We start from the raw sequence: 18,736 nt of genomic DNA, 5'->3' as shown, positions 1-18,736 counted from the left end.
TTACTACCCTTAACAGAAGGCATGGGGGTAACCTGCATGGAGAGGCAGTTACTACCCTTAACAGAAGGCATGGGGGTAACCTGCATGGAGCGGCAGTTACTACCCTTAACAGAAGGCATGGGGTAACCTGCATGGAGCGGCAGTTACTACCCTTAACAGAAGGCACGTGGGTGTGTGTGTATGTGAGTTCTATATCAGTGGTCACCAAACCATACTCCACAGGTCAAAACCGGCCTCTAGAGGTCGTTCTTCCAACCCGCGGTCAGGTTTCACTTTTATTAAAAAAATAAAAAAAGCAAGGGTGAAAGAGTAGGAGGTGGGAAGAAGCAGCAGGGATGCATAAGCCACGTTGTCTCTTTCCCGCTGCCGCTCCCAACTTCCACTCCAGCGCCGCAGGGACTGAAGAGAAACGGCCACGGTAAGGCCTGGGCCTAGAAAAATGGGAAAAACCCCTCCACAAACCTGCCACGTTTTCTCCATCCCAGCACCATTCCAGTATCACAGGGGCCACGCAGAAGCGGCTGTAGTAGTGATCAGGCCACAAAACAAATGAAAAAAAAAATAGGAGGAATTGGATATGTTGTTGGGGGAGGGAAGTGGAAGGCAGAATGGAGATGCAGGCAGGGTCAGGTGTGTAGGGTGAGGCTGGCGAGGGAATGGGGAGGCAGAGGGAACCGTGAGACAGAGAGTTATGCTGATTAGGGGAAGGGGGGAGCAGAAGGGGGTACAGGTAATGGGGGATGGGGTTTATGCTGGTGGGAGGAGACAGAAAGGAGGGTATGCTGGGCAGGGGAAGTGCGAGGCAGAGGGAAGACTCCGATGTGGGAGACCGTTCTGAGCCCCACTCCCACCACCAGCACCAGGGAGAAGTAGCTGCAGGCAAAGACAGCACCTCACATGCATTGAAAATCCTGCTGGAGCATGGTATGCCGGCGGGGGATCGTGGCGAGGAGTCAATTGCACTATTAGAGGGCGAGGAGTCAATTGCACTATTAGAGGGCAATTGAGAATAGTGAATAATATGCAGGCACGTTAAGAACATAAGAACATAAGAAAATGCCATACTGGGTCAGACCAAGGGTCCATCAAGCCCAGCATCCTGTTTCCAACAGTGGCCAATCCAGGCCATAAGAACCTGGCAAGTACCCAAAAACTAAGTCTATTCCATGTAACCATTGCTAATGGCAGTGGCTATTCTCTAAGTGAACTTAATAGCAGGTAATGGACTTCTCCAAGAACTTATCCAATCCTTTTTTAAACACAGCTATACTAACTGCACTGACCACATCCTCTGGTAACAAATTCCAGAGTTTAATTGTGCATTGAGTAAAAAAGAACTTTCTCCAATTAGTTTTAAATCGTTGTATGCTTACTGCAACAGGAGACACTAACAGGAGATCTGAGAGACCCAGCAGGAAAGAAACAGCGCCTTCTCCCCGACAGACTGTCTTCGGGTGGGTGGAAAGAACGCCACGGATCCCAGGCTGACATCATCAGCGCACCCTTGACCTATGGTGCACCACCACTGATGCACAACCTAAGGCGTGAGCCAAATGGGCATGTCCCTTGTGAGCCCCTTGGGAAGCCCATTGGGGAGTCAAGTGGTTCCCTGAGTCCATCTTTGGGGATTTGTAAGTTTTGTTTGCCCTCAGTTTGGCAAGTTGTTACCCTTGGCTGGCATACGGGCAAGAAGAGGAAGGGACAAAATATGACATCTTCTGAGGTGACTTTGGTTACCATTCCAGGTCCCTTAAATTCTAGGATAGTTACATCTACAAGCCAACCAAGGGACTGCGGTATCGACATTACCCGAGTCGTCTCCAAGCAGCATTTGTATTTTGAGCCCAGAAAAATGGAACCCTCCTCTACAAGCTTTGCTTACCATTGACTCTCCTGTGGACTCCCCACCAACCGCTCCGCATAATACCGGAGGAGGAGTATCTGTAGGGTCTCTAGTAGTGCAGGACACTGATGCGGGATCTCCTGAATTAGTTATAGCGCATAAGTTTTCTTCTTTTCCTAAGATTTTTGCCACAGCTAGCCCTTGCATTGGCCAAGGGGTGGTGCGTTCTCCTTCTTCTCCATGTTTAAATCCAGTTCGTCCTCTTAATTTACAGAGGAAGCCTTTATATCGCTTGAAGATTTAGCTGTTTCCTTACAGTGTGTGGAAAGTACACTAGTGGTGGGCAGGCTAACCCCCACGCTTATTTGCTCTCTGCTTCAATGGCAGGGATAAATGTGGAAAAGAGGATTTACATTGAGACAACATCCAACAAGGCAGTGATCTGTGCAGTCTGGGTAACCAAGCATCGGGGTAACTTGCTTGATGCGGCGGTTACTACCCTTAACCATTAAGCCTTATGATTCACCTTTGATGCAACTCCAACATTACTCTCTGCATCAATGGCAGGGGATGGCAGGAAATGTGAATCAAACAGATACCAACAAGGGCCCTGAACTTGGTGGTCGGTGAAACAGATAAGTATGGGAAAATAAGTGTGGGAGCTTGCTGGGCAGACTGGATGAGCCGATTGGTCTTTTTCTGCCGTCATTTCTATGTTTCTATGTAGAGGATTGTGTAGCACAGTCGTGCACATTTCCAACTAATGCTTCAGCCCAGATTGAATCCCATTCTTCCTTATTAGCTAACGCTCCACCTTTCTAGGATCCCTTTCTAACCAGGGTTCAGATTTTTCCTATCTTCATGCAGCTATGATTACGGATAATACTTCTCGCGGTACAAGAACTGAGATGTTTGAACATTCTTTAATGCACTAGTATGGTATGGATTGCCAGGCGTTACACACGCAGTCAATACATGAGAACAGTGGGCAGCCAGAAATTAGAGCTGTGTCCAGGATTGAAAAGGAAATTCCTTGCTTGATTATTTCAAAAGAAGCTCCGGGCAGAACAGTAGTTCAAATAGTGAGCAATCCCCCGGAAATGGCACCGTGTTTGGCCGGAGTGTCCGGGGGAATTGCTCACTATTTGAACTACTGTTGTGCCAGGAGCTTCTTTTGAATTTGAATCAAGCAAATGAATTTCTTTTTCAATCCTTGACACAGCTTGAATTTTTGGCTGCCCACTGTTCTCGTGAGAATTCTTTAAGACATAAAAATGTATGTTTTGTTAATTTTCCTAAAAGTAATTCTGTGTCACTTCGCGAGACGGTTAAAAAATATTTGACTGAAAATGCAAAGATACAGCCTCGAAATATGCCTCCCCTTTATAAAGCATGTCATATTTCTTCTCGGAAGACGAGTCCTTAATGCTCAAGAAGGTGGCAGTGATCTTTCGGCTTCCCCTGACAGGTTCGAAAGCTCTCAAGTGGATATTGTGCCTAGAAAAATCTTGATAGTTGCCTTGGCTTTGGAAATGGACGGGCCTGTAGTTTTGAAGCTTTTCTTTAGGAATAGGAGATAAGGTAAAAGTTTTTCCAGATCTTTCTAAGCCTACGCAGATGCAGAGAAAATGTGTTTTTGTTTTTGCAATCAAAATCCCTCGTTCTGGAATTAGGGGCATCTTTTTTTCTTACCTGTTCCTGCAAATGTGTAGGGGATATTTCAAGGGAACACATTTATTTTTTATCGTTCAGTGCAGTTAAAAAGGTTTCATGATGACAAGGCCAGTGTAGAGCAGGCTTGAGATGCCTGTATTTTATGCTTCTGGAGAATCACTGATGTTTAAAAATGTTGCTTGCTTGCCAAACTGGTACCATCTGTCTCTCGATTAATGGACTTGTGTTTGTTTAAGGATTGTTTTCAATACAGATAGTATTTCTTCTTTTATCATTTTTCTTGCATAAGCAAACTCTTCAAGTACTGCAAAAATATTCTTGTTGTACTAATTGAGAAATTCTAAAAAAAAAAAAAAAAAAGAGGAGATCTCCAAAATTCATCCTTGATGGCCACATAAACCAGTCTTGGTTTCAAGATTTCCAGAACGAAGGCCCATGAGGTATTTTTCCACACGATGGAGACAATGCATGTTAATGCACCTTATGCATAATTCACTGCGGAAAGCTGGAAAATAAACTGCTTCGTGGCCTTTGAGGACCGGATTAGGATGGAGGCAGGCTCAGAGCACCGCTGCATTGCGCCTTCATGTCCGTTTATCCATGTGAAAATGGAAGTGCAAGCAGAGTAGGCCGATATCCCCAGGCAGCTCCTGGAGATTTAAAAATGGGAAAAAACCCCCCAAAAACCCACTGCAAGCAACCAGCTAGGCCGGGGCAGGGTCCAGCCGTCCTCTGCTTCCACGTCCCTCCTGCTCTGTGTAACTGAGCTCTGCTACGGGATTGCCCCACACAAAAAATCCGACTAGGAGTTTTCACTTCTCATCTGTAATCTGAGGCACGCCGCTGACTGTCGTTCAATGTCACTTTCGTGAAACAAGTTTTATACAACGTAAGAAAGTGGAAGATTCGGCTCAGCTGGGATGTTTGTCATTTTTTTTTTTTTGTTCTCCGCCCGGGAGAGAACTTCCCTCCACCCTAAGCCCCGCTCATTGAACTCTGAGGGGGAACCCCTGCTCTCCCCGCCACGCCCGCTGCCATTTGAAATGTGCTATGTCTGGTTCTTTCTTTAAACGCTTGGGGACCTCTGCTCTGTATATTCTTGGGTCGGAATCCTCTTATCTGCCACACAAACTTTATTTATTTGCTGTTCTGAGAGCTGTGTTTAGCAAGCGGGCTATCGCTGTTATGTTCTTCTCTCTTTTTTGGCCTTTTATTTTAAACACTTTATGTATTATTTTTAGGGCGACCAACTGCCCGGTTTTGGACAGTCCTGTTTTCCACCTTTTTGTACAGTGTCCAGTTACAACCAGTGGTGTGGCCAGAACTGATTTTTTTGGGTGGGCGCAAGGTTAACATGGGTGGGCTGTAGGCATGCAGGTCTGAGACCTACTGGTTGCATAGCAACACAGTACATAGTAATGACAGCAGAAAAAGACCAAAATGGTCCATCCAGTCTGCCCAGCAAGCTTCCCAAAGTAGCAACTGCCACTCCGTTCAGGTTACCCCCATGTGTCTCTTAAGGGTATCAACTGCCACTCCGTGCAGGTTACCCCCATGTTTCTCTTAAGGGTAGCAACTACCACTCCGTGCAGGTTACCCCCATGTTTCTCTTAAGGGTAGCAACTGCCACTCCGTCCAGGTTATCCCCATGTTTCTCTAAAGGGTAGTAACTGCTGCTCCATGCAGGTTACCCCCATGTTTCTCTTAAGGGTAGCAACTGCTGCTCCGTGTAGGTTATCCCCATGTTTCTCTAAAGGGTAGTAACTGCTGCTCCATGCAGGTTACCCCCATGTTTCTCTTAAGGGTAGCAACTGCTGCTCCGTGTAGGTTACCCCCATGTTTCTCTTAAGGGTAATAACTGCTGCTCCGTGCAGGTTACCCCCATGTTTCTCTTAAGGGTAGCAACTGCTGCTCCGTGTAGGTTACCCCCATGTTTCTCTTAAGGGTAATAACTGCTGCTCTGTGCAGGTTACCCCCATGTTTCTCTTAAGGGTAGCAACTGCCGCTCTGTGCAGGTTACCCCCATGTTTCTGTTAAGGGTAGCAACTGCTGCTCCGTGCAGGTTACCCCCATGTTTCTCTTAAGGGTAGTAACTGCCGCTCCTTGCAGGTTACCCCCATGTTTCTCTTAAGGGTAGTAACTGCCGCTCTGTGCAGATTAGCCCCATGTTTCTCTTAAGGGTAGTAACTGCCGCTCCTTGCAGGTTACCCCCCTGTTTCTCTTAAGGGTAACAACTGCCACTCCGTGCAAGTTACCCCCATATTGCTCTTAAGGGTAGTAATTGCAGTTCCATGCCGGTTAAGCTTTTTTATTTATTCCCATTCTCTAGCCTTTTAGGGATCCACATGTTTATCCCATGCCCCTTTAAAACTCTTCACAGTTTGTCTTCACCACTTCCTCCGGAAGGGCATTCCAAGCATCCACCACCCTCTCAGTGAAGAAATATTTCCTGACATTGGCTCTAAATCTTCCTCCTTGGAGTTTCAAATCATGACCCCTAGTTGATACATAATGCCATATACTGCACCCTACAATGGCTTTCTAAGTAGTTTGCAACAGCCCTTAATTAATTAATTAATTAATTAATTAATTAATTAACAACTTTTCTATACCGACATTAAAATACACATCATATCGGTTTACATTTTAACAAGAAAGATGGAAAATACAATAAACAGGGAAGGGGAAAACAAGGACAACCAATAAATTGGATATAGGAAGCTAGGAAGAAGCAAAGTTAACAGGAAGAAACCAAATAAAGAGCGATAAACTAAAATGGAAAAGAGAATTTACAAACTGCAACAGAATTACAATAGTTACATGATTCAGTAGGTTACATTGGAACAAAGAGGATGAGACGAAGGTCATGTGGAGGGGGAGTCAGGAGTCCGCGAGGAATTAACCCGGGAAAGCCTGGTGGAAAAGCCATGTCTTCAGCATTTTTCGGAATTTGAAGGGGCAAGGCTCCAGGCGGAGATTGAGAGGTAGAGTATTCCAGTGAGTGGGGCCTGCAATTGACAAAGCACGATCTCTCGTGGCTGTAAGTTGGGCTTTCTTAAGTGGGGGGACTTGTAGGGTGCATTTACGGTTCATTCTGGTAGGGCGGGAAGATTGTGTAAGTTTTAATGGTTCACTAAGCCATGAGGAATTATATATGTGGATGGCTTTGTGTATGATGGTAAGAATTTTTAAAAGTATACGGTATGAGATGGGGAGCCAATGTAAGTCCTTGAGGATGGAGGTTATGTGATCTGATTTACGGGCATTGCTGATTATCCTTGCTGTTGCGTTCTGTAATATCTGTAGAGGTCTGATGGTGGAGAGAGGGAGGCCAAGATAAAAGGAATTGCAGTAGTCAAGCTTAGAAGATAAAGTGGCTTGGACGACAGTTTTGAGATCATGTGTGTGGAGTAGAGGCTTGAGTTTTTTTATAACCATAAGTTTATAAAAACCTCCTTTTATGACAGAGGTAATATGGTTTTTCAGGTTCAGATGTGCGTCAATTAGGACGCCAAGGTTTTGTACGGGAGGTTGAGAAATGAGAGTGGCGATCAAAGGGTTGTTGGAAGGAGAGAGCTTGAAGGTCTGTTGGTTATGGATGAGGAGGAGTTCAGTTTTAGCGGTGTTGAGGGCAAGCTGGAGGGAGGTCAGGAAGGTGTTGATAGAGGAGAGGCATTTATGCATTATGTGTGAAACTTTATGTGTGAAACTTTATGTGTGAACTTTATGTGTGAAACTTTACACATTATGCATTATGTGTGAAACTTTAAAACATTTTACCTCAATTATTTCAAGCACTTACCAGAATTAAAAATTCCTTATTAATCTGTATTAAATTTATTTTATATTCATTTCAGTTTATAAATGCATAAGTATATCATGTAAAAAAGCAAAAAAAACAAACAGATCCAATCAATCATGTAATAAAACAAAAATTAATGTATTCTTTGATTTTTTTCATTAATTCTTTTTGCAGAAAGCCGGAAATCATCAAAACTACAATAAAATAGCATTACTCATCAGAACAGGTGCAGAGCAGAGCTAGGACAATTTACATTGCAACCAACATGAAAAAAAAATTCAAATTCTGGTGTCACCTCAGCAAAACATGTCTCTCCACTGCTGTTTTATTTATTTATTTAGACATTTTATATACTGTCGTACCATGTATAGATCACACTGTTTACAAAGTGACATTCATAATTACAACTCAACAAACAAACAAACAAGTGATTAGTTATAGAGGTGGTAATCACAGGCAGGCATTAGTATCTATCAAGTATAATTTTCTGGTACATCTTAGCTATTGATCTTGTACATAAGGCAGAGTGTACGGGAGATTAACGTGATAGTTTTAACATCTTATTCGGTGTGTTGTTTTGAGAATCTTTCATTCTCTTGTTTGAATTTATTCTTCATTATTTGATTATTAGCTTTTGTCCTTGTCTTTGTGCCTCTGTATATTCTGATGTTTTTAAGTTAAATTATATTATGAAGTGGATCCTTGGACCGAGACGAGGTTGGTGCTACCTGCAGGGGGAACCCCTGTAGGTCCTTGTTGTCGGCAAGCAGAGCTGATCGGTGCAGAGACCCAACTGGACCTTCACCACTACCAGCCCTTGTTCCCTGCAGGTTGAGCCCTTAGGTGCCAAGACCGGCTGGACTTAGGCACGGGTCTCCGATGAAAAGGAATCCTACGACAAGAGGGGAAGACAAGGTCGGGTGGTCCATGGTCAGGATGGACAGCGATCCAGGAGAGGCCAGGCAACATTCTGAAGACCAGGGCAGGTGGCAAGCAAGCAAATTCCAAGTGGCGTTCCAGAGGTCAGGGCAGGCAGCAGACAAGCGGAATCCGGAGAATGTAGGAAGAGTCAAAAGCCAGAAGACAATCCAAAGGTTGCAGAGACAGGAATTCAGAGTCAGAAGAATGTTCCAGGGGTCAGAAGCCAGAAGACAATCCAAAGGACATGGAGTTAGAAACACTGAGTCGGGAACATGGAGTCAGGAACACAGCACCCAGCAGCTCCAACGAGTTCAACCTGTTGCTGAGGCATCTGGTGGTTGCAGGACCCGAGGCTAAATAGGCCCCCAGGTCTGACGCCATGGAACGGACCGCAGGCATTTTCCCACTGCTGGCCCTTTAAGAGGGGAGGAGCGGCATGCGTGTGTGCCTAGGGAGCCAGCCAGAGGCTGCTGTGGGGAGGGTGTCCGTCGTGGTGTTCTGAGGGGAATAATGGGGCGCTGCTCCGGGTGGCGAGAGATGCCGGTGGGAATTCCTCGCCACAACGAGAGACCCGGAGGACGTCCTGGCAGAGCTGAATAGCGGGGTGTGGTCGGCCCGCGTAACAATGTGTTTTTGAATAGCTGTGTTTTTAATTTACATTTGAATCTCTTTCTATCTGGTAAAATCCGTAATGTCAGGCAAAGAATTCCAGAGCTTTGGACCCGCTATGGAAAACACTTGATCTCTTATTTGCATCAGATGTGTGCTCTGTATTGTGAGAATAGTCAATAGACCTTTATTTTGAGATCTTAGACCTTTGAGATCTCTATGGATTGTAAGGTTGTAGTGTCTCCCCTAATGAATGAATGATGTTGAATATTATCGTTAGTACTTTATAGTAGATTCTGGATTGTATTGGCATCCATTGTAGTGACATCAGAGAGGTAGTAATGTGATCATATTTCCATGATCCTATTAATAGTCTTACTGCAGCATTTTGTAGTATTTGTAGTAGTTTTAGGTGACTTGCTGGAAGACCTAGTAGTAGGGAGTTACAGTAGTCATGATTCGAGAAGATTGGAGTTTGCAATACAGTTCGGAAGTCCTCCAAAGTTAATAATGATATTAACCAATGTAGTATACACAACTTGGCATAACCTGTCTTAATTAATTTACTGATGTGCATTTTCATTGTGAAGTTTTCGTCTACCTGTACTCCTAAATCCGGTACTTGATTTGTGGGGTTAATTTGAAAATTACCCAAGTCTATGGCAGGTGGTTAAACTATTGATGTGTTCAGCAAATTTTTTCCCAGGGGCGCGCCCCTTTGGCACGCGGCTTCGGCTGCGCGCCGGCAGCTGTGCGCCGCTGCAACTCGATTTAAATAGTCGCGGCTGTCTCTCCCGGATGACGTCGGGGGGGGGGGGGGGAGGGCGGAAGTCAGATTCTCTCTCCCAGGCTCAGTCCCTTGCACCCCGCTTCTCTCGGGCAGCTCTTCCGGCAAGGCTTCCACTGACCTGACGCTGCAACTCGATTTAAATAGTCGCGGCTGTCTCTCCCGGATGACGTCGGGGGGGGGGGGGGGAGGGCGGAAGTCAGATTCTCTCTCCCAGGCTCAGTCTCTTGCACCCCGCTTCTCTCGGGCAGCTCTTCCGGCAAGGCTTCCACTGACCTGACGCTGCAACTCGATTGTCAGTTTGAGTTGCAAAAGTTCTTGTTCTATTGCTTTCATGTAGGTAGAGAGTATCGATGCTGTCTTTTCAAGTGATCTGGAGAATGGGATGTAAAACTGTATGTCATCAGCATAGAAGAAAAAGGTGATGTTCCCGAAATCCAAATTGATTTGGAAAGACGATGTTTTGATCTTCGATGTGATTTACAAGTTGGGATAGCACTGCTTTTTCGAACGTTTGCTAGAAACGGTAAGTTGGCTATTGGACGATAGTTGTCCCAATCGTCAGTTCTGCCAGTCTTATTTTTTAGGATCGGCTTTATTATTGCTTGTTTTAATCCATGTGGTATGAGTCCTTCTGATAGCAAGTGATTAATTAAGGTGGTGATTGTCAGAGTGATTACTTGATTTACTTGTTTCAAGGAACTGGCTGGGATTCGGTCACATGGATGAGTCATAGCTTTCATTTTAGCAATGATTTGACTAATTTCCAATGTTGATACTTTGTCGAATGTTGACCATTTAACCAAGGTCTTTGGGACTTCGGGTGCTTTTGTTGGAGAACAAATAGGGAATTGTTTTTTCAATTTGTTGATTTTCTCTAAGAATGCTGTGGCATATTTATTATGTATTGCAAGAGGTCTTTGTGAAGTTGTAGTTTCTCGAGATGGAGGATGTTGGGTCCTTAATTAAATGTTTAATAACCTTGAAGAGCAGTTTAGAATTGAATATAACCCCGTGAATCTGTTTAGCATAGTACTCTTTTTCTTTTTTTTTTTGCTTTATTGGTTAGAGTACGGTATTTTGTTAGAAAGGATTTACCGTATTTTTCGCTCCATAAGACGCACCTGACCATAAGACGCACCTAGGATTCAGAGGGGGAAAATAAAAAAAAAAAATTGTGCTAAACCGGCTCTGGTCTGGGCGTCTTATGGAGCAAATTAGGGGAGTGCATAGCTTTTTTTTTTCTCCCCATTTTGTTTTCGGGTCTGGGGAGGGCCATTTCAGTCCACTCCCCAGATCTGAAAACGTTTCTTTCTCTGGGAACCCCTCCCCAAAAACCCCCCATCCCAACCCTTTAAATTAACAACCCCCACCCTCCTGACCCCCCCAAGACCTGCCGACTTAATTTACTGCAACCCCCCACCCTCCTGACTCCCCCAAGACCTGCCGACTTAATTTACTGCAACCCCCCACCCTCCTGACCCCCCCAAGACCTGCCGACTTAATTTACTGCAACTCCCCACCCTCCTGACCCCCCAAGACCTGCCGACTTAATTTACTGCAACCCCCCCACCCTCATGACCCCCCCAAAGACCTGCCAAACGTCCCTGGTGGTCCAGCGGGGGTCCAGGAGCGGTCCGGGAACGATCTCCTGGGCGTGGGCCGTCGGCTGCCAGTAATCAAAATGGCGCCGACGGCCCTTTGCCCTCACTATGTCACTGGGACCGACCGCTGCTATTGGTCGGTCTCAGTGACATAGTGAGGGCAAAGGGCCGTCGGCGCCATTTTGTTTACTGGCAGCCGACGGCTGAAGCCCAGGAGATCGTTCCCGGACCGCTCCTGGACCCCCGCTGGACCACCAGGGACGTTTGGCAGGTCTTGGGGGGGTCAGGAGGGTGGGCAGTTGCAGTAAATTAAGTCGGCAGGTCTTGGGGGGGTCAGGAGGGTGGGGGGTTGCAGTAAATTAAGTCGGCAGGTCTTGGGGGAGTCAGGAGGGGGGGGTGTTAGATTTTTTTTTTTTTTTTTTTTATATTCGCTCCATAAGACGCACATACATTTCCCCCCCACTTTTGGGGGAAAAAAAGTGCGTCTTATGGAGCGAAAAATACGGTATATTTTCTTAGGGTTTCAGCGGATGGACGTTTCTGCCATTGTTGCTAATTTTCTAAGGGTCAGTTTAGTGCTTCTTAATTCATCATTGTACAAGAGCTTCTTATGTTTGGAGTTATTCCTTTCTTTGATAATAGATTTTGTCTGGACCGGGCTAAGGTTTTCAGCTATGTTGTTGACTATTTTATCCCAGGAGTCAAATGCTGATGTGGAGTTGGTTTGATTTATTTCATGGAGCTTATTTTCTATTGCTTCAGCAAGAACTTCCATCTCTATCTTTTTCCTGAAGGTAAAAGCTTGCTTTTTTTCTGTATTATTAAGGATTTGGGTGGTGATGGTTGTTTCCACTTTTATTAATTGGTGATCAGATGAGGGCAGTATCGTATGTGAAATATTGATTAGGCAATTACTTGTGTTAGCGAATAGTAGGCCTAGAGCGTCGCCTGCTTTATGAGTGGATTTCAAGAGAATTGTGACCATCCCAGGGCTTCCATTGCTTCTAAAAACATTTCACAAGCTATGGTTCTCGGTATTTTGTCTACTTGGAAGTTAAGGTCTCCTACATTTAGTATAGATTCTGGTGATGGAAACACTTCAGCGAATAATTCAATCAGTGGAAAGCAGTCTTTTTGAAGTAGACCTGGAGGGGATTTTAAAATTGTTACTTCATAGGATGGGTTAATCTCAACTTTTTAGGGTACTAGTTTAAGTTCTTTTTTACAGATTATTAGTAGACCTCCACCTTTTCGTTTATGTCTAGGAAAGTGAAATATCTCATATTTAGGGTGAAAAATTTGGTTTAGGAGTACATTGTCTTTGTCAGACAGTCAGGTTTCAGAGATGCAGAAAATAGCAAGTAATTCTCAACCGGTGTGTCGCCAAGCACCGACAGGTGTGTCACGGCTCCTGGTGTCCCGCTGCCCCACTGCCCCACTTGTGCTTCCCTTCTCCCCAGGGGTGGGACTGAAGAGTGGATAGATGCTGTGTGCCACCACCGGAAGCCAGGCCAGTGTCGGCTGACAAGTTGGAGAGACCCTTCGCCGCCGGAGGCCAGGGTTATTGGGCCAATGAGAAGAGGCTCCATGTGAACTTGTGTGTGTAAGAGTGGCAGCTTTGTGTGCCTGTGGTAGCATGGATGCATGAGTAGCAGCTTTGTGTGTGCCTGTGATAGAATGGATGCCTGGGTGCATGAATGAGAGCTTATGTGTGTGTGTGTGTGTGGTAGAATGGGTGTGTGAGTGGCAGCTTTGTGTGTGTATGTGGTAGAATGGGTGCCTGGGTGCGTGAGTGGAAGCTTTGTGGGTGTGTGGTAGAATGGGAGCAAGAGCATTTCTGTGTGATTGAGAGCTTGTATGTAAGTGACAGAGCATGTGTGTGATTGAGAGAGAGACTGGTCAGAGGTGATGTGTTTCTGTGAGAGAGAGACAGACTGGTCAGGAAGATGACTGGTGTGTGTGAGAGAGAGTGACTGGTCAGCGAGGTGACTGGTGTCTGTGAGAGAGACAGAGACTGGTCAGAGAGATGACTGGTCTGTGTACGACAGGGACTGGTTGTGACTGGTTGTGGGCCCTAAGGAAGAGGACTGTGAGGACAGAGCTTCAGCAGCCACTTCTGCTTCTGGTGTGTGCTATTGGCCTGCAAGGGAAAGGAGTAGGAGAGTTGCTGGAGAGGGTAAGTAAAGGTGGCTTTTAAAATGTATTTTTCTTGATTGACTGCCATTTTAATTATTGAGTATTATGCGATGTCTGCTGTTTTGAAATATTTTATTGATATTTGGACATGTTTTAATAATTTTTGAGTTTTTAATTGTTGGATGTTATTCTGTTCAGTAGCTGTTTTGTAAAATTTATTAGAATAGTTTTATAATTATTTCTGAGTGAGGATCTATAGCAGCTTGGCTTGCTCTGTTTTCCTAATAGGAGTGGAATTAGTATTTAGGGCCTGATTAAATATTTGTAGTGTTGCCTTTTCATAGATAGAGTGTGTTCCATATTACAGGTTTAACTTTGTGCGGATTAGTTTGTGTGCATTGTTATATTAAGTGCTATATTTCTCTTTCCTTTTCTCCAGGTTTTCACTGCATACAGAGTGGCTTTTTTGGTTTTCCATTCCAGTTTGTCTCCATATTTATAATGTGTGGTTTGGTGAAGGTCAGTTCTGGGTGTGTGACTGAAGTGAGGTATTTTACTAGCATGTAGGCATTTGTATCAATCTTATTTGTTGTGTTTTCTCAATAGGATATGCATTAGTGGTAAATTACTCTCTTTTCATAAGGAGGGGTATTGTGCCTGCCAGTAAAGAGAGTTTGTTTTGCTTTTACTGAGATGTCATCAGAACCAGAATATGTTTTTTTGTATGGGGAGTTGTGCGGGTAATGCCCTAGTTCTGCTCTGCACCCATTGTTGGGGGTTGAGGGGGGTTCCTGAGGATGCAGAATATATATTTACATTTTGCCTCGTGACGGTCACATGTTCAGTGTGTCATGCATGTGAGAACCATTTGAAATGTGTGTCCCGGCCGAAAAAAGGTTGAGAACCACTGTTCTAGCAGGTCATCAATCAAGGGTTTTTTTTTTACATAGACTGAACATTTAATAGAAGCAGATTAAATGTTAGACAGGATGAGATAGTGGAAACGTTGGTACTTATCATTGGGGAGAAAGAGTTTGAGGTCCTTCTTTGCTTCTTACTTGCATCACTCCATAGATCTCCATTCAGGCCCCGTCATAGCATGGGCTCAATGATGCACCTAGTTTGTCGTGCTCCTTCGTGTGTGCGCCAAGAGCGCATGCCTCATGGCGCAAGCGCCTTCAGCATTGCTGCTGCAGTTTTGTGTGCCGGTGGGCGGGCAGTGGGCGGGCAGTGGGCGGGCTTGGGGCGGTACAAGCTCCTCGGTGCTGGCGGATCTTTCATACCTCCTTGTTCCAGGGGGGGGGCGTCTTCAGCGCATCCCTTGTGCTGTCCCCTGTGCTGGTTGCCGCACGGGTCGGTCAGGCCTTCCTCTCCTCTGTCCGGCGTCGCCGCCACGGTTTTGTGTTCCGGTGCAAAGAAAGAGGCATCTAGAACCTTGCCATACCGAACAGTCACAGCACTGATTCTCAGGACTCAAATAACAGCAACCTTATGAAAAAGCAGCAATGCAAATACTACACCAGGCCCTAGAACAGTAATACATCACCTACTGGAGTAACAGAACAAGCCGGACTACTACAAACTACACGCTAGCAGAAATACTGCACTTCAGTCACACACACACAGGCAAAACAGAGACCGACCCTTACCTAATATAGAAATAAGAGACTACAAATTAGAAACAGAAACATGCAGACAAAACCGAAATAGCTGAGAAACTGGACTCACAGTGGAATTCCTAAGAGTGAGCAAAATACAAAAATTTAAGAAATGCACATTCCCAAAGATGGCATATTCCAATTGCTAGTCCACAAACAAGCCGAGCACAGCTAGCACTCTGAATCCAAATCACACACCAAAAAAGAGTGCTAGATAAAGGGTTACACAGTCCCGAACTTCCAAGAAATTTAAATTCAAGAAGATTCTTTATTTAAATCGGCAACTCCACTGTATAAAACAACCATGTTCTCAGAAGGAAGATCATCGCCTAAATGGACCTGAAATTGGAGATTTATTATAAACATATAAAGATAATACAGAGCTCCCAATTAACTAAATATAATCCGCAATCTCATAGTCACAAAATACTAATAATACTAATGAAAGAGGAAATAAGCAAAGGTCTCTCTCTGTTCTGCAAAAAACCTTCAAGCTGATCAGTGTCAAAGAAAATGATTTTCACTGTGTACCTAATTTAACAATACATCTAATGAGGAAATTGAAGAAGAAATGATGCGCCAATATAAACCACACATTGTTGTTGTTTTTTTTTTTTTTTTTTTTGCAAAAAAGCTTTCCATCTAAGCTGCATCACCTTAGAGAAGTCAGGAAATAAAGTTAGCGGCTGGCCACAAAAGCTTTTGTCAGAGGCACGAAAAAAACACTTTCATTGTCCAAATGTTACCATGCTCTAAGGCCTAAACTGTGAGTAAAGCAGCAGTGCCTTGAATTTCAATCTGAGAATCTTGAAGCAGAGCAGTTAAATTGTCTAAAATATTAGATCCAATAGGAGAACTACTAGATAAGGAAGCCACCCGACCAGAAGGTCTATAAAAGGCCTCAGTAATAGGTGGAATTGAAAGCTGAGGCACTTTAAGAAAGTCAGTATAACATTTCCTTAGTAACTCAATTGGAGAAATATGAACTGACTGAGGAAAATTAACTATTCTCAAATTGAATTTCCTAGAATTAATTTCTAAGGCTTCTATTTTACGTTGGATAAATTCCCGACCTCCAATCAAAACTGCATCACATTTAGCCAAAGCCTCACATTACTTCTCTACTAGGGAAATACGATCTATTAATTATCCTTTGTAAATAAATCTAGCCCCGTAACCTGAGTTTGAATTTGGCCAACCGCTGCAGTGATATTTTCAAAGTTAGATCCTAAAGCTTGCTGCAGGCCTTTAACGGCAGCCCACAGTGTCTCCAAGGTGATCTACGCAGGTCTCTCAGGCAGGCTCAATGATGGTAAAGGGCTGGCAGCTAGCGTCCCAGGAGGATCATTAGAGATCGCAACAGGTACCTGAGAGGCCATCAGAACAGCTTCCCCCCGGGACTGGATCCTGCGATGGCCTTGTTTTTTCCCCCGAGGCCCTTCTCCTCGCCCTCGCGGGGATGCGACCTGCGACTCCATTACCCCAACAGGCCTGGTTGGGTGGGCCATGGCCACGCCACTGGTTACAGTAGTAGGCCGACACTATAGCAGGCTGGCTTGTTCTCTTTCCAGTAGGAGATGGTCTTCCCAGGCCCAGGGTAATATTCATGGGGGCTGCTCTTTCCTGGGTAGGGTGGTTGCTGTTTTGGTCCTGGGAGTTAGCGTTGTTTTCATATGGCAGATTTGTCCTGGGGTAAACAGTATTCTTGGCAGGTAGTGATAGCTTTCATTGGATCTAAGTGAGTATTATTCACCAATATTGTACGTGAGCTGTTGAGGCAATATAGGACCCATCTTCAGATGTGAATGTGTCTGATCTGAAAGGACCTATATAGTTTTAAAAGCTTTTTAGGTACAAGTATTTTTAGGTAGCCTGGCTTGTTCTGCTTTCCTAATAGGAGATGTATTGGTGTCCTAGGGCCTTGTGTGGTATTTGTAGTTTTTCCTTTCCCTAGGTAGGGTTGTTATCGTTTGAGTGCTGACAGTTAGTGCTGTTTTAGTACGGGAGGTTGTATTTGTTTATTCGGGGCTTTCTGAGGTGCAAGCCCACACCCAGTGCATGCTGTAACAGGGCTAATGCTATTCGGCTTCCAAGCATTCTCTTTCTGCAGGGTTTTGTGCTTGTTACCGCAAGCAGGGCCTGTCAATGTAATGTGCATGCTGGGAATGCTATTTTTAGCTCAGAAGGACCCGGGCACTCCTGGACTGTAAAAAAAAGCTGGCAGCCCTAATTACTCCGCAGCCCAGGGACAAACTGCCCTGCCAGGAAAGATTCCTGAATGCGAAGCTTCCTGCTCGGCTGCCTGGTAAATCCTTCTCTGGGACTGACAATCAAGAGTTAACCTCGTTCCTTTACTTCATTTTAATTGCACTCTGCAAAGCTTTGCCAGATTACTCCTGGCTTATTTCGCTTCCATTTCTCGCCAAGCCCCTGCTTGCTAGGGCTGTGCTCTGCTTCCTTCCTCTTTCTGTTTGTATTATTTTGCGCCACTGCCATCTTTGTGCTGCAGCTTCTGTATATATTATATTTACCTTTATCTCCCCTGGTTTCTCCTGCCCTGTCCTTCCCGGGGGCTTGGACAACCTCAGGGCAGGTCAGCACTGCCAGCATAAAGAGGGTGGTGACCCACCCACCACCACCACCGATTCCCTCAGGACACTCTCTCCTCTCTGTGACCGTCAGATTTCAGCCTGGGAAAGCCGGAGAACTGGGATCAGCTGATAAAGTGAGGCAGGGACTCCTTCCAAAGCATCAGCTTCTAACCCACAAGAGGCAAAACGGAATGGGAGGATGGATGATGTCTTTCCTCCCTCTGCTCTCCCAGGCTGAAATCTGACAGTCACAGAGGGGGAGGGGGGAGAGATTTTCCAGAACAGTGTGTTCGTAAGGAGCTAACTATGGCGATGGGGCCGGATGGGATGCATCAGCGGGTACTACGGGAACGTGGAGACGTCCTGGGCAGCTCCGCTGGCTGCCCCTCTTCAGTGCTTCTTTAGAGTCTGGAGCAGTTCCAGAGGACTTAAAAAAGGGGCAGATTGTGGTTCCTATTTATAAAACTGGAAGTAAGGAGGAGGATGAAGTAAGGAGTAAGGAGGAGGCTGAAGTAAGGAGAGGTCAGACTGACCTACAGGCCGGTCAGTCTGACCTCTGTGGTGAGCGAACAAATGGAATCGCTGCTAAAGCAGAGGATGGTGCAATTTTTGGAATCCGGTGGATGGCAAGATCCGAGGAAGCATGGTTTTGCCAGAGGTAAATCTTATTAGATGAACCTTATCAATTTCTTTGATTGGGTTACCAGAGAGCTGGATAAAGGGAGAGCACTAGATGGAGTGTGCTTAGATTTCAGCGAGGCCTTTGACAAGCTTTCTCACTGAAGACTTATGAATAAATTGTGCGCCCTTCATATGGACCTTAGGGTGACTGACTGGCTTAGACCCTAGCTGAGTGGGACGTGATAAAGGGCAGTAGTAAACGGAATTTCCTCTGAGGAGGGAGATGTTGCTAGCAGTGCACCTCAGGGACCAGTCCTTTTCAACATTTTGGTGAGCGACATAATGGAAGGGTTGTCAGGAAAGCTTTGACTTTTTGCCGACGATACCAAAGTCTGTAACAGGGTGGACAGCCAGGAAGATGTGGAAAACACGAGGAGGGATCTAGCAAAGCTCAAGGAATGGTCCATGGTCTGGCAGCTAAGATTTAACG

General features: G+C 45.2%; 1 protein-coding gene across 1 annotated transcript in view; it reads right to left on the bottom strand.

The window, feature by feature from the left end:
* LOC115085768 (lymphocyte antigen 6E-like) overlaps positions 1-17,659 on the bottom strand; it is a 79,928-nt gene extending 62,269 nt beyond the window's left edge. The window contains exon 1 of the mRNA XM_029592151.1: positions 17,566-17,659. Within this exon, the coding sequence (XP_029448011.1) occupies positions 17,566-17,644 (79 nt within the window). The 5' untranslated portion in view covers positions 17,645-17,659. The remainder of the gene's footprint in view (positions 1-17,565) is intronic.
* Positions 17,660-18,736: the final 1,077 nt, after the last annotated feature.

The sequence above is a fragment of the Rhinatrema bivittatum genome, chromosome 2 (genome assembly GCF_901001135.1).
Source record: "Rhinatrema bivittatum chromosome 2, aRhiBiv1.1, whole genome shotgun sequence".
NCBI lineage: Eukaryota > Metazoa > Chordata > Amphibia > Gymnophiona > Rhinatrematidae > Rhinatrema > Rhinatrema bivittatum.
Note: the sequence above shows the minus strand (reverse complement) of the source record. Positions and strands in the feature narration are given on the sequence as shown.